The sequence below is a fragment of the Aegilops tauschii genome, chromosome 1 (assembly GCF_002575655.3).
Source record: "Aegilops tauschii subsp. strangulata cultivar AL8/78 chromosome 1, Aet v6.0, whole genome shotgun sequence".
Lineage (NCBI taxonomy): Eukaryota > Viridiplantae > Streptophyta > Magnoliopsida > Poales > Poaceae > Aegilops > Aegilops tauschii.
Genome location: NC_053035.3, coordinates 341,374,361 through 341,389,301, shown reverse-complemented (window position 1 = coordinate 341,389,301; position 14,941 = coordinate 341,374,361). Strand labels below are relative to the sequence as shown.

The following is a 14,941-nucleotide window of genomic DNA, read 5'->3' as shown; positions in this document are numbered from 1 at the left end:
CAACGGTGTTTCGTCAATTTTGCTGTTTTAACATTCTTCAAGGACCGGTCGTAGTCAAATTCGATTCAACTAAAGTAGGAGAAACAGACACCCGCCAGCCACCTTTATGCAAAACTAGTTGCATGTCTGTCGGTGGAACCGGTCTCATGTGCGTGGACATGTAAGGTTGGTCCGGGCCGCTTCATCCCACAATACCACTGAATCAAAATAAGATGTTGGTGGTAAGCAGTATGACTATCACCGCCCACAACTCTTTGTGTTCTACTCGTGCATATCATCTACGCATAGACCTGGCTCTGATGCCACTGTTGGGAAACGTTGCATGGAAAACAAAAAAATTCTACACACACGCAATGATCTATCTATGGAGATGCATAGCAACGAGTGGGAGAGTGTGTCTACGTACCCTCGTAGACAGTAAGAGGAAGCGTTTATTCAACGCGGTTGATGTAGTCGTACACCTTCGCGATCCGCCCGATCAAGTACCGAATGTACGACACCTCCGCGTTCTGCACACATTTAGCTCGGTGTCATCCTCGCCATCTTGATCCAGCAAGCGGGGCGAGGTAGTAGATGAGTTCCATCAGCATAACGACGTGGTGACGGTGGTGGTGAAGCAATCCCGCAGGGCTTCGCCTAAGCACTGTGATGATCTAGAGTGGAGGAGTAAACTAGAGGCGGAGGGGTACCGACACATGGCATGGAATAAGCTGTGTCTTGTGTGGAACCCCTCCCACATATATATAGGTGTGGGAGGGGAGGAGGCAGCCCCTAGGGCGCCCCAACAGGTGTGGAGGCAGCCCTAGGGCTCCTCCCTTTTGTGCGCCCCCCTTGCCATATAATGGCACAAGGGGGAAGGAAAGGGGGGAGGCACCCCCTTCTTTCTTTCCTCCCTTCCCCGGGATATGGTAAGAGGGGGTGGCGCCCCCCTTACCATGTATTAGGTGTGGCTGCCCTAAAGGGGGCGCACCAGCCCATGTGGGCTGGTGTGTTCCCTTTCACTTGGCCCACTAAGGCCCAATACTCTCCCGGTGCCTCCGGAACCCCTTCCGGCATTTCGATAACTTTCCGGTGCATTCCGAAACTATTCCGGAGACCAAATAGCATCGTCCTATATATCTATCTGTACCTCCGACCATTCCGGAGCTCCTCCTCATGTCCTTGATCTCATCATGGACTCCGAACAACATTCGGTCACCAAACCACATAACTCATATAATACCAAATCGACATCGAACGTTAAGCGTGTGGACCCTACGGGTTCGAGAACTATGTAGACATGACCGAGACACCTCTCCGGTCAATAACCAATAGCGGAACCTGGATGCCCATATTGGCTCCTACATATACTACAAAGATCTTTATCGGTCGAACCTTATGACAACATACGTAATTCCCTTTGTCCATCCGTATGTTACTTGCCCGAGATTCAATCGTCGGTATCTTCATACCTAGTTCAATCTCGTTACCGGCAAGTCTCTTTACTCGTTCCGTAATACATCACCTCGTGACCAACTCCTTAGTCGTTTGCTTGCAAGCTTATGATGTGTATTACCGAGAGGGCCCAGAGATAACTCTCCGATACTCGGAGTGACAAATCCTAATCTCGATCTATGCCAACTCAACAAACACCTTCGGAGATACCTGTAGAGCATCTTTATGATCACCCAGTTACGTTGTGACGTTTGATAGCACACAAGGCATTCCTCCGGTATCCGGGAGTTGCATAATCTCATACTCGAAGGAATATGTATTTGACATGAACAAAGCAATAGCAGTAAAACTGAACGATCATAATGCTAAGCTAACGGAGGGTCTTGTCCATCACATTATTCTCCTAATGATAAGATCCCGTTATAAAATGACAACACATGTCCATGGTTAGGAAACCTTAACCATCGTTGATCAACGAGCTAGTCAAGTAGAGGCTTACTAGGGAGACGGTATTTGATTATGTATTCACACATGTATTTAAGTTTCCGATCAATACAATTCTAGCATGAATAATAAACATTTATCATGAATAAGGAAATATAAAATAACAACTTTATTATTGCCTCTAGGGCATATTTCCTTCAAAAGATACAAAGGCATGGAAGCTTCGGAAGGCAAAATTTTCAAACTAGAGCATTGTTGGGACTTGCTCAAAGAGTGCGGCAAGTGGAGGTTGATTGACAAAAAATCCCCACTGAAGAGAGGTTCACTTACGAACATGGATGAAGATGAAGATGATGATGGCCCAAGAAACTTGAACAAGCCCGATGGTGACAAGAAGACAAAGGAGAAGATCAAGAGGGAACATGAAGCATCGAGCTTGCGGGACAAGATAGATGCCATGGTGCAATCAAATGAGTTGATGTTAGCGAAGGTAGTGGAGACAAAGAAAGAGTTGGCCGAGTAGAAGGCACTAGAGAAGCAAGAGAAGTGGCAATTGCTCAAGGATGAGGGGTTGTGCAAGGCGGCCATTGAGGAGAGAAGAGCACATGCCTCTGAGTACAAAGCTATTTCCAAGCTTCTTGCCGAAGAGAATATGATCATGACATTGAACCGCAATGACATGGACGACATCACCAAAGAATGGCATGATATGTCAAGGAGAGACATCTTGAAGAGGAGGATGCTTGCGGCGGCCGGTGCGTTACTGTGCGGGCGATGTTTTCTCATCGGTATTTGGAACAAATGTCGCCGATGCATTTAGTGCGCCCGATGATGCTTTCGGTGCCAGAGTTGGAACAAGTGTCGGTGATGGATTCGAGGGTGGCGATGGCATCGATGGAGGTGGTGCAGAGTGAAGATCATGACGACAGATGAAAAGCGAGAAATATGACGATGGACGTGGTCGTCGCTTTTGTGTGAAGTCCTTTTGCGTTTGTCGTACCAAACTATGCTTTTATTTGCGCGCGAACTATGTTTATTGTTTGAATTTGAACTTAATTGTCAAATTTGCTTATCGGAGGTTTTCAGTGGCGGCCGAGTAGACCCCGCATAGTCGACCCGTAAAAGAGCATATTCTGCGAATATCATTTTTTAGGGTCCGTTTTGCGGGGTCTGACTCTGCCGCCGCCCGCGCCGACCCGTAAAACCATTTTTCCGCGAATTGTATACGCGTTTTGCGGGTTGGCATTATACGAAGTCTGCTAGAGATGCTCTCACAAGGCGACGACCCTTGCTGTTGATCTAGCACGCAACTAGCTACTCATTACCTCTTATTACAACGTGGTCATTGGAAATATTCATGCAGGATTTCAACCCACGAGAGACATGATAATATCATTTGGGAGATCAAGGTTTTTGTGAGGGATTTTGCTGCTTTCCCATTCATTCATTAAGGAAGGGCTCCTAATATCGAGGCATGTAGCCTAGCTAAATACACTCTTGTACTAGATGCATGACGCCATATTTAGCTTCTCCACCCCTATCTTATTACAATATCTATAAACATTTGCAATCAATAAAATGAAGTATGTTCAGCCTTAAAAAATATTGCACTTAAGTAGTTCGCTTTTACCATTCCTTTTTTTTTCTTGCGGATAATTGGTTTAACATTCAGTATAAGGAGTGCTAGACTGCTAGTATCGCCCGTAAAAAAGAGAAGAGAGAATGCTAGTACCAACATTGGTGTCAATGTGGTTCCTCTCGTCTAAACCCTTAAACAAAAGCTTTTCTGCAAATTCAAAACCTTAATGTTTAACTTGTTTTTTAGAGGAAATATGCTTCACTTTATTGATCAATCACCAAGTTCGCAGGAATAATAAGAGAATCATCCGGGTCTGCCGGCCTCAAGTGCTAGATTAGCAGTGCCGTACTTACAGAACTGGCGAAAGCGGCAACACCTAAACACCAATTCACAAATACTAAAATGCCTGAGCGGATCTAACACACACACACACACACACACACACACACACACACACCCGCGAGTGCATAACATCACTAACCCAAAAAGATTATTTTCTTTTAAATTTCGTAGGTGAATTTCTGTTTGACAAAGTAAATATTTTTGAAACCCAAACATTTTCAAAATTTGTGAACATATTTTTAAAAAACTCGGAACCTTTTGTGAACAATGTTTCAAAATCTCAAACTTTGTTTAAAAAAAATAGGAGAACATTTTTCGAAACTACAAACAATTTTTTGAAAATATGAACATTTTTCGAAAACAGGAACAAAACTAAAAACACAGGCATTTTCTGAAACTACGAACAATTTTTTCAAAATGCGAACATTTTATGAACTCCTCGGAATGTTTGATTTTTTAAAAAATTGCTCCTGATGTCAAAACATGAACATTTTTTAAAATAGCAAACATCATTTTGAAAATTAACATTTTTAAAAACCTTGGCATGGTGTCTTGAATTGTTCATACAAGCCAATGAAAAAAAATTAGGTCATTTGACGGATGTCAAGAAAAAAATGCTCTCTCGAAATGTTCATGTTCAAAATTTTGTTAAACATGTTCATGTTCAAAAGGTCAGAAGGCTCCGTTTGAGAGCGCGTTTTTTCTTGACATCCGTCAAATGAATTAATTTTTTTCATTAGCTTGTATGAACAAATCAAGGCACCATGCCAAAAATTTTTGGTTTTCTACAAAATTTACATTTTCTAGAGTTTTCTCGGTCAAAAAAGGGCGATAAATTGCCGGATGTGTCGCAACTTGCATACGGTGTCAGAAATCATTCAAACTGGACATGGAGACATGGATGCCTACCATGGTCATGCCCACCTGCTTGAAAAAGTTGGGGTCATTTCAAGAATGCCCAAAACTAGACCACGCTCAATGAAGGGTGTTCGGTTGGCTAGAAGGCTCCATCTCAGAGCACGTTGTTTCTTGACATATTTGAAATGACCCCAAATTTTTTTCATGGCCTTGTATGACCAATTCAAGGCACCATGCCAAGTTGTTTGAATTTTCAATAAATTTTGCATTTTCTGGAGTTTTTCGGTGAAAAATACCGATAAATGACCGGACGTGTCGCAACTTGCATACGGTGTCAGAAATTGTTCAAACCTGGCACTGATGCCTACCATGGGCAATGCCCACCTTACTGCAAAAGTTGGGGTCATTTGAAGGATGTACAAAACTAGACCATGTTCGACAAATGGTGCCCAGCAGGCCAAAACGCTCCGTCTGAGAGCCTGTTGTTTCTCAACATCCTTAAAATAAGTTCATATATTTGAAAAAGAGTTCACGAATTTACGAAAATGAAAAATAATAAGAAAATAATAATAATAATAATAATAATAATAATAATAATAATAATAATAATAATAATAAATGATTAAAATCAAAGAAAAAAAGGCCACACAAAAGCAAAAAAAATAACAGATTGACAAGCTGCACAAAAAAATATATAAAAGAAGTAATTAGACACAACAAGTAAGTTGTCCTAGTTGGTTATAGTGGATGGAAGTAATCAGAGAGGTCCATAGTTTGAATCCTACTTCATGCACCCATTTTTTGAAGGTTAAAAAAAGAAAAGAAAATGGGCCAGACCTAGCACGGAGGGGTGTGTGCGCTGGTTTGTGTGACGCTACTCCTTGTACAGCGGGAGCGCCTAGTCACCACTTCTGAGCTAGTTAGCAGACACAGCGCTTGCACACCAGCTTTCCTGGACCGGCCCAACTACATGAGCGATCAGCTGTCGCTCGCCAAGAGCATACGCCAGATCACTTTTTTGTGGTTCGACCAAAAAAACTTCCTCATGGTTGAGCTGCAAGAAATGTTGACCATTGACATGTTTGACCTTTGACCGTTGAATTTGAAAAACGATTCATCTTTTTAAAAAAGTTCATGCATTTGAAAAAATTAGTGGATTTGCAAAATGTTCCCAAATTAAAAATACCAAGATTTTTTTTAAAAATCATCGATTTTGAAAAAAAAACTTCATGGATTTTTAAAAAATCATCAAATTTGGTAAAAGTTTATCTATTTTGAAAGAAGTCCATCGATTTTGAAAAGAAGTTCATTGTATTTGGAAATAATTCATTCATTTTGAAAAAGGTTCATCAATTTAGAACAAAACATTCATAAAATTCATCAATATTAAAAAAAAGTTCATTGATTTTTTTAGAAAAAGGAAACTGAAAAGGTTTGCACATTGCAAAAGAAAAACAAAAACAAAAAGTAACAGAAAGAAGAAAAGTAAACGGAAAAGAAAAAAGGAAAATGAAAACCGAAAAAACTGTTTGAAAAAACGAGAGGAAAAAGGAATAACAAAAGGGAAAAAAGAAAAAAGGAAAGTGGAAAGAAAAAAAGAACGGGAAGGAAATGTGTAAACACAATCACTTTAGCTAGATTTCAGTCAGCTGAATTTTAGTTTTGTGGTCAGTCAATTTTCTGACCCTTGGATTGTGCTTTAAGATTTGTGTAGCTTTTCTTTTTTCTATTACATTTTGGTGGTGGTATTGGGCTGTTTGGACTTGATTGACACCTATTTTGGGTCAGTCGATTTCCTTCTTGGGCTGTATTTTGGTGTGTGTATGCTTTTTCTCATGTGTTTACTTTTGTTTTCTGCACGTGTATGCTTTTATTTTTTATTTTTCAGTTGAGTTTATTTTTCTTTATGTGTATTTCAGATGTTGAGTGCGTGAAAAATGTATACATGCAAGTACTACATGCACAAATTACATCAGAGTATGGAAACTTCCCTCTTATATATTTATTCTACATATTATAAAAAGTGCATTTTTTTGCTAATTGTGTGGACAGTTTTGTTTTTTTTTCATTTTCTTTATTCTTTAACGGTAATACCAATGCTAATTGTTTTGTGCAATTTTTTCGCTAATTAAATACATTTTTCTATTATTAGGTGTATGTATGCATGAAAGTACAGTACAATATGTGTGTAAATTATACTACACTGCTAAAGTTCCATTATTATATGTGTATTCGGTGCATATTATAAAAAGTGCAATTTCAGTGCAAAGTTGTGTGCAAGGTTTTTCTTTATTTTCTTTCTTCTTAAGAGTAATACCAATGTCGCTAATTTATTCTCTCTTAGAAAACTTTATTTGTTTTAGTATGTTTAGTTTTTAATTCATTTTCTGTTTTTTAAGGACGATACCAATGCCACTTATTTGTTCCTTGATTAAAATTTTCGTTTTTATGTAAAATTCACCATAATATGTTTATTCTTACATAACTAAAAAGTGCCATTTATGTGTAAATTGTATGCACATTGTATCATTCTTTTTTTTGAATTCCTTTCTTCTTAAAGGGTGGTACCAATGCCACTACACTTTATTTCTTCTTAAAAAATATTTTTATTTTTGTGTTTGTAAGTCAGTATACACGCAAGTATGATACACCATGTGTGTAAATTATAGTAGAAGCAAAAATTGCACTATATATGCTTATTTTTGGCATTTAGAAAAGTGCAATTTCAGGGCATACTTATGTGGAAGTTATTTTTTAATTTCATTTCTTCTTAAAGGTTTTCATTTTCCCAAAACTTCATTAGTTTATTTTGGTTTTTTATATTTTCTTTCTTCTTAAAGGGGTTTAATTCTTACATAGAAAATTTCATTATTTTGTTTTAATTTTAATTTTTGTTTTCTTAAAGGGTTTCATGCTTCCATAGAGAACTTCATTATTTTGTATTTGTTTTAGTTTTTCATTTTCTTTCTTCTTAAATGATTTCATTTTTCCCTAGAAAACTTCATTATTTTGTTTTTTTTTCTTTCTTCTCAAAGGGTTTCAATCTTCCCTAGAAATTTTCATTTTTTTATTATCTTTCTTCTTAAAGGGTTTTATTCTTCCCTAGAAAAATTCATTATTTTGTCTTCATCTTAATTTTAATTTGATTTCATTTTCTTTCTTAACGGTAATACCCTTATTTTTGCATGTTATAACAAAGCGCAATTTCTGTGTAAATTGCGTGCAAATTTTGCCATTACCTGGTTTTTTTTGCCTTTCTTCTTAAAGGGTACTGTCAATGTTCAGTTTTTTTATACTCTTTCTTCTTCAACGGTAATACACGGGCCATCTCCTGATATTCTATTACTAGTCTACTCAGTACTAGTACTTGTTTGCTCCTACCTACTTCCTCCGTTACTTAATATTTGTCTTTCTAGGCATTTCAAATGGACTAAACATGCGGATGTATGTAGACATATTTTAGAGTATAGATTCACTCATTTTGCTTCGTATGTAGTTACTTGTTGCAATCTCTAGAAAGACAAATATTTGGGAACGGAGGGAGTAGTAGCTAGCTAAGTGAGAAACTAGCACACCAACCCGTCTGATTCGGCAATCTTAATTAAATTCAGAAGAGACTAGGAGTAATATGAAGCTGAGTCGTGATGTATATGCTTTGCAAAGAAAAAGTGACTGACCCTAAATAAGAATTCAGTCGATTGACATATAGCCGGTCCCAAACACAATTGCTCATGCTAGCTGGTTGGTTATCACGTCCAGGAAGTACCTTGTTCGAGTCCTCCCATACACGCATTTTTTTGGCTATTTCAAATCAATAAATAAATAAATGACCCAGCTCGCTGTCCAGGTGTACATCATATACGGGATAATGTTTTATATTAGTTTACAGAGGTCGTATTTATTGACAATATGAAGGGAAAAACAGTGTGTGTGGCATAATTCAGCAGAATCTCAAACCTAGAACAAGTCAAGTACAGTAGGTACTGTAGGAAGCACTGGACCATCGGATCAATGTTCCATCTCTTCATGCAGTCTGTCACTAGAGTGGAAGCTCGTCTTAATCGATCATCATATCCTTTTTTATGAAGAGGTATGGGCTAATCTGAATCGTCCTCGTGTTTAGAGAGGATGTATCGAAGCAGCTTCACGGCAAGCGTGGCAGGGTCTGTCATACCATGAAGTACAAGTGCGGAGGAACCCATATACTCCTCACAGCTCCGTCAACTTTAATGTTGGCAATTCCACTAGGTGGTGGAATCCAAGACCTTACTTGAGCAGGTTGATGTCTCCCGGCAGTAACCTCATGTTTGGCTTGCTGTGATAACTGGAGATCAGATAAAAATCTGCCAATGAACGAAAGCGAGTCTATCGTGGAGAAAATCCAATTCCTTGACCATGAATAGTAAGAGAATATTTTAACTCTTAAGCCATGAATATGATTTACGATTCGTCTTCACTGGCATCATCGAGCTTTGGCACTAACGTTAGGTTCAAACCAAGCCACGCACTGATACTGACAACTAGCAACGTATGGAAATCAATAATTTCACACCAGAACTGTTTTGAAATGGTCAAAATCACGTGCCACCAAGCTTCAGTGTCGAGCAAGAATTCTGACCAAGAAGTCTTGATTGCTGCATCTGCAGACATGGACGAAACAACTTGGCAAATGCCAACAAATTAGACGAGTCAGCGATCTCGCTTACCATCGATCTGTCACCGCATTCTTGCAGTGGCAATTTCGTTCCTTTCGGGTTACCACCCGTCCCGTCCGTGACAACATTCTGTGACATGCGTGCTGTACACCTGCCAGCCATCGGTATATAGAACTCGGCAAGAAATCCACCGGCTCCACGGTAACATTCGCCGTACTTCCATATTGAGCCGGCGCAAGATCATCATGAACCAGAGCCACCGCCGACTCGTCCTCCCATTGCTGTCCGTGCTGCTTCTCACAGCCTCGGCCGTGGTCGCCGATAGCTCGTTGACGTTGACACGGCAGGGGGCCATCGGCGGCGAACAGAGGCTGGTCTCTCCCGGTGGCGTCTTCCAGCTCGGCCTCTTCCCCGTCGCCAACGGCACCAAGTGGTTCCTCGGCATATGGTTCACCGTCTCCCCTCCGGCCGTCGTCTGGGTCGCAAACCGCGGCCGCCCGCTCAGCGCCCTGTCCTCCGGCATGGTCATGCTCAGCGGCAGAGGAGACCTCGTGCTCCTCGTCACCGCGAGGGATAACGAGACCGTCTGGTCGTCCAACTCCTCGGCCGCGGCGTCGGCTGCGGTCGCGCAGCTCCACGACAACGGCAACCTGGTGCTCGCGAGCGAGGCCGGCGCCGTGGTGTGGCAGAGCTTCGAGCACCCCACCAACACGTTCATCTCCGAGATGCGGACCGGGAGGGACCTCCGGACCGGCGCCGAGTGGTCCCTCTCGTCGTGGCGCGACGCCGACGACCCGTCCGCCGGCGACTTCCGCTACGACATGGACGCGAGCGGCTCGCCGGAGCTGCACATCTGGAGGGAGGGGCGCAAGACGTACCGGACGGGGCCCTGGAACGGCGTGCGGTTCAGCGGCATACCGGAGATGACCACCTTCGAGGACATGTTCGAGTTCCGGTTCACCGACACCGCCGACGAGGTCTCCTACGGGTACCGCGACCGCGCCGGCTCGCCGCCGTCCCGCGTCGTCCTGAACGAGTCCGGCGTGATGCAGCGTAAGGTCTGGGACCGCGCCACGGGCGCATGGAACACCTTCTGGTCGGGGCCGAGGGACCAGTGCGACAGCTACGGGCTGTGCGGCGCGTTCGGGGTGTGCAACGTGGTGGACGCCATCGTGTGCAGCTGCGTCCGCGGGTTCCGGCAGAGGTCGCCGGCGGAGTGGCGCATGCGGGACGCGTCCGGCGGGTGCGCCCGAAGAACGCCGCTACGGTGCGGCGGCGACGACAGCGACGGGTTCTACGCTGTGCGCGGCGTGAAGCTGCCGGAGACGCACGGCAGCAGCGTGGACGCCGGCGCCTCGCTCGAGGAGTGCGGCCGGAGGTGCCTGTCCAACTGCAATTGCACGGCGTACGCGGCGTCGGACATCCGTGGAGGCGGGGCCGGCACCGGGTGCATACAGTGGTTCGGCGAGCTGATGGACACGCGGTTCGTCGACGGCGGGCAGGATCTCTTCGTCAGGCTGGCATTGTCTGACCTAGGTAAGTACATATGCAATTCTCTCTTCTTATTCAAATCAGCCAGTTGCATGTACGTATGAAAAAAAAACCTGTTCGTGATCTTGCTAGATGAGGTGGCCGAGTGGAAGGCTGCCGGGCTGGGTGTAGGAGGTCTCCAACGATTCATGAGAAGTTAGCCTAGGATTCTAGTTAGGTGTGGGTGTTGGTTTGTACCTATGCTACACGAGTTTGTTCGCATTCGTGGCGCACGTCTTGTAAATATTTTTTTTCCTTCTATAAAAATATGGTACGCCTTTGGCATACTCTTGGAAAAAAAAAACCTTGTTCCCTTAGCTTGACTTCAACCACCCATGAGGCATAAATTAATTCATGTGGGAACCTCCGGCTGAATTCAGTCCATGCAGAGAATGATATTTCCAATCACTAGTACTCCGTAGGTGATCCAAATGATCTTATGTTAGTTTACGGAGGGAGTATGTAGCACCAAACTATAGTATTGTGTGCAAGGACCTTGTCAAATCGCCTAGCAGGACAAACATGTCAAGCTCAAACATTTATGATCGATGCACCTTTGCTAACACACTGGCTTGAGGAGTGCAATTTTTGTGCATTTAACTCAGCTCGGCATTCTTCAGAGACAACCAAGACCAAGAAGTTCGCGGTGGTCATCGCCGCGGTGACAACAGGGGTTGCATTGCTTGCGCTATCGATCGGCCTCCTGATCTGGAGAAGGATCCGGCGCGGCCAGGAAGGTCAGAGCCCTCTGCGTTTTCAGAGGATAATCTGAATCTGAAACTGCTGCTTTGCTTGCTGCTCTATCATATTGCTCATGTGCCTTGTCCGTTTTGCAGCCACCATGTTTGAAGACATCTTGAGAGGCGAATGCCCGACGTACCATCTCGAAGTCATTAGAGCCGCCACCGGTGGGTTCTGCCCCAAAAACGAGATCGGCCGTGGTGGCTTCGGCATCGTTTACAAGGTGATAGTTTACACATTGCAATACTACATAGAGTCCATGTAAATCAGGACTGAATTTTCCTATGGTCATATAAACAACAGCTGGATAGTAGCAGTACTAGTCTTCCTGGTACCAATCAGGACCGAAATTTCGTAATGGTCAGTTAGTCGGTACCGAAATCTGACCAGCTGAATTTATCAGGGTGAAATGCTAGACGGCCAGGAAGTTGCGGTGAAGAAGCTGTCGGCGGAGAACAGGGTGCAAGGACTGAAAGAGTTCAAGAACGAGGTGGACCTGATTGCCAAGCTGCAGCACCGCAACCTCGTACGCCTGCTCGGCTGCTGCATTCACTGCTCCGAGAGGATACTGGTATACGAGTACATGAGCAACAAGAGCTTGGACACCTTCATTTTTGGTTAGTACATGTCACTCACCCTAACTGCATGCGGCAAAACAGTTGTGACCATTTCTGCAAAGAAATTTAATTCTGTGAATTCGTCAACAGATCCAAGGAGGCGCGCCACCTTAAGTTGGAAGAAAAGGATGGACATCACCCTAGGCATTGCTAGAGGGCTGCTCTACCTTCACCAGGACTCGAGGCACACGATGATCCACCGAGACCTCAAGGCGGCAAACGTTCTCCTTGACGGGGACATGGTGGCCAAGATATCCGATTTCGGAATCGCCAAGCTGTTTAGTAGCATCGGCGACAGTCAGCACTCGACCGTCACAGAAAGGATTGTTGGAACATAGTAAGGACTACAACTTTGCATATAACACGGCAATGTTGAAGTAATGTAGTTTTTTTTGTTTCTTTAAGAGTGTACCCTCGCCAGATTTTATGATTGTTGTTTTTTCGTACGGCGTGCTGGCAGTGGCTACATGTCACCGGAGTACGCCATGGACGGCTTGGTATCGTTCATGCAGGACGTTTACAGCCTTGGTGTGTTGTTATTGGAGATCGTCAGCGGCAGGAGGAACCAACGAAGTTTCAACCTCATAGCTCATGTAAGCAATCAATTACCTCTTGCAGCCTAGTACAAAATAATCAAAATGAATTTTGTCGTGTAATTTTTTCAGTTTCACTAAAGCATATCTAGACGTGCCTTAATTATTGCACATTTAACTCATATGTCATTAATTTTATACGAGGATTCTTATGGTATTTTTTCCCTTTGTATGTTTGATTGAATAATTTAGATGTGCAATAAGAAGGGCACATCTAGATGTGCCTTAAACAGACGGTATTTTTTTTAAGTTCATTTCAATTCAAACTTTTGTGCCTACACAGCCCAAGTCCCAACCCCGTTTGTCTGAACCAAGAAACTCACCCTGATGGAACCACATTGAAATCCACGGCGACCTTGACAAACAAAATATGTTTTTTGCAGGCATGGAAGCTATTTGAAGAGAACAAGAGCCTCGAGCTCCTTGACCCAGCCGTGCGCGATGGCTGCTCACTGGTGGAGCTAGAGCAGGCCGTGACATGCATCCAGGTAGGGCTACTATGCGTTCAGGAGAGCCCAAGCCAACGACCGCAAATGTCTGTTGTAATCCCCATGCTGTCGCACCAGCAGGCACCCGGGCGGCCACTTCGGCCGGTGGTCTGCACGCCAGTGAGCACTCCAGTGGACCTTCTCGATGTGTTGGACGACACATCCGGCAATGTTGAGCTGACCATCACGAACATTGAAGGCAGGTAGCAAGGATGCATGGATGGGGGGACGGAGGGAAAGCTGGACCTGGAAACGAAGATTGAAGATGTTACTCATGACTAATTGATAGACATGTGTATACCTCTTAATAAACACACCTATGTAAATCATGGAGACTGGTAACATATTCAAGATCCCACAAAATTTTAACTGAACTGCATTTGCATGTGCGCAGATGGTAGGCAATGATTTAATACATGATGGGTCAATGATTGGGTCCTACGATCTCTAGTCCTTCCCCATCCTTTAAATACCCAAATTTTAAGAGATTAATTTTTCGTGCACCTAGCCCTTTCCCAAAACTTAATCCTCCCTAAAATTCTTTTGCTAGTCTTCCAAACGTTTCCACAAACATTCCAAACAAATACACCACATTTTAACACAAACCTAAACAATTCAAATGCACCACATCTTAACTACAAACATTAACATACTTCATCCAATCCAACAAACAACTAAAACACAATGACATTTGAGCCAAAGGGCACCGACTGCAACAAGTTCATCCCAAAAAACAGCAAGCACATGGTGGATCAAAAGTGAATATGAATCACAATCGAATCACACACTCGCGCCATCACCGATGGCACCACCACCAAACGACTTAGCAAAGTTCTTCCCACAAGTGAATTCCCAATATTATATCGCACTCTCATCCATCTTGGTTGGATCCATGAACATGATTGCACGCTCCTCGATCGCCCTCTCATCCAATTGCATCAAGAACTCAAACATCTCATCTGGCTCAATTTTATCACAACAATAGCAATAAACATCGTAGAAATTATCACCATATCATTCACCGTTCAACGAGGCATTACAAAGAAAAACAAAAATCTTGCAAGCATTTCATCGAGCATGTCGTCCTTGCTCCTTGTCTCGTCGAAAGAGGGCTCCTCAATGGCCATCAGAGGTGAAGGGGGAGCGACGCAGTTGTAGTACGTTGAGAAAGGGCATGTAGGCCAAGGGGGATATGTCAGAGAGGGTGGTGCCTTCTTCTTCTTCACCGACACCACCGCCTTTTTCAATGCCTTGGCCGATGGTCAGTGCCATCGCGACAGAGCAAGTCGCAAGTGGCATTGGCTTTGACGACAAGGCAATGACAAGCTTTCCTTGCAAATGTTGGTTCAGTTTGGTCCTCTCCTAGAGAAAATTTGGGCTAGTGGAGAAATGTTTTTTGGGTGGTGGGAGGGGGAGGCTGCTTCTGCTTCCCGCTATAAAAGTTGTTAGGCCTTGAAGAGCAAGGGTTTGCAGCATGCAACAAGCATTTTCCTTAGTTGAGAACCAATATATCAATTTTTGTGGAGACCCAAGCATTGCTTCAAGCAAAGTGACACAATGTTAATAATATATTCTCTTTACCTCGGTTCATCACCAAGACAACTAGACAACTATATTTTTATGCTTAGTGGCAATAACATAATACAAGCCCTTTTCCCTT

The 14,941-nt window shown here is 43.3% G+C and overlaps 1 protein-coding gene across 1 annotated transcript; it reads left to right on the top strand.

Annotated features, from left to right (window-relative positions):
* The first annotated feature begins 9,383 nt into the window (after positions 1-9,383).
* On the top strand, positions 9,384-13,655 carry LOC109733384 (receptor-like serine/threonine-protein kinase SD1-8). Its single transcript, XM_020292594.4, has 7 exons — positions 9,384-10,848; positions 11,463-11,579; positions 11,679-11,806; positions 11,987-12,200; positions 12,291-12,537; positions 12,661-12,793; positions 13,177-13,655. Exons 1-7 carry the CDS (start codon positions 9,558-9,560, stop codon positions 13,486-13,488), a joined length of 2,442 nt encoding a protein of 813 aa, XP_020148183.1. The 5' UTR covers positions 9,384-9,557; the 3' UTR covers positions 13,489-13,655.
* The last annotated feature ends 1,286 nt before the right edge of the window (positions 13,656-14,941 follow it).

Bases quoted from the DNA above. Each gene is read 5' to 3' on its own strand.
- LOC109733384 (XM_020292594.4), top strand. From the start codon at position 9,558: ATGAACCAGAGCCACCGCCGACTCGTCCTCCCATTGCTGTCCGTGCTG. The intron at 11,580-11,678 runs GTCAGAGCCCTC...TCCGTTTTGCAG, and splicing joins GATCCGGCGCGGCCAGGAAG to CCACCATGTTTGAAGACATC. The intron at 12,201-12,290 runs GTTAGTACATGT...ATTCGTCAACAG, and splicing joins CTTGGACACCTTCATTTTTG to ATCCAAGGAGGCGCGCCACC.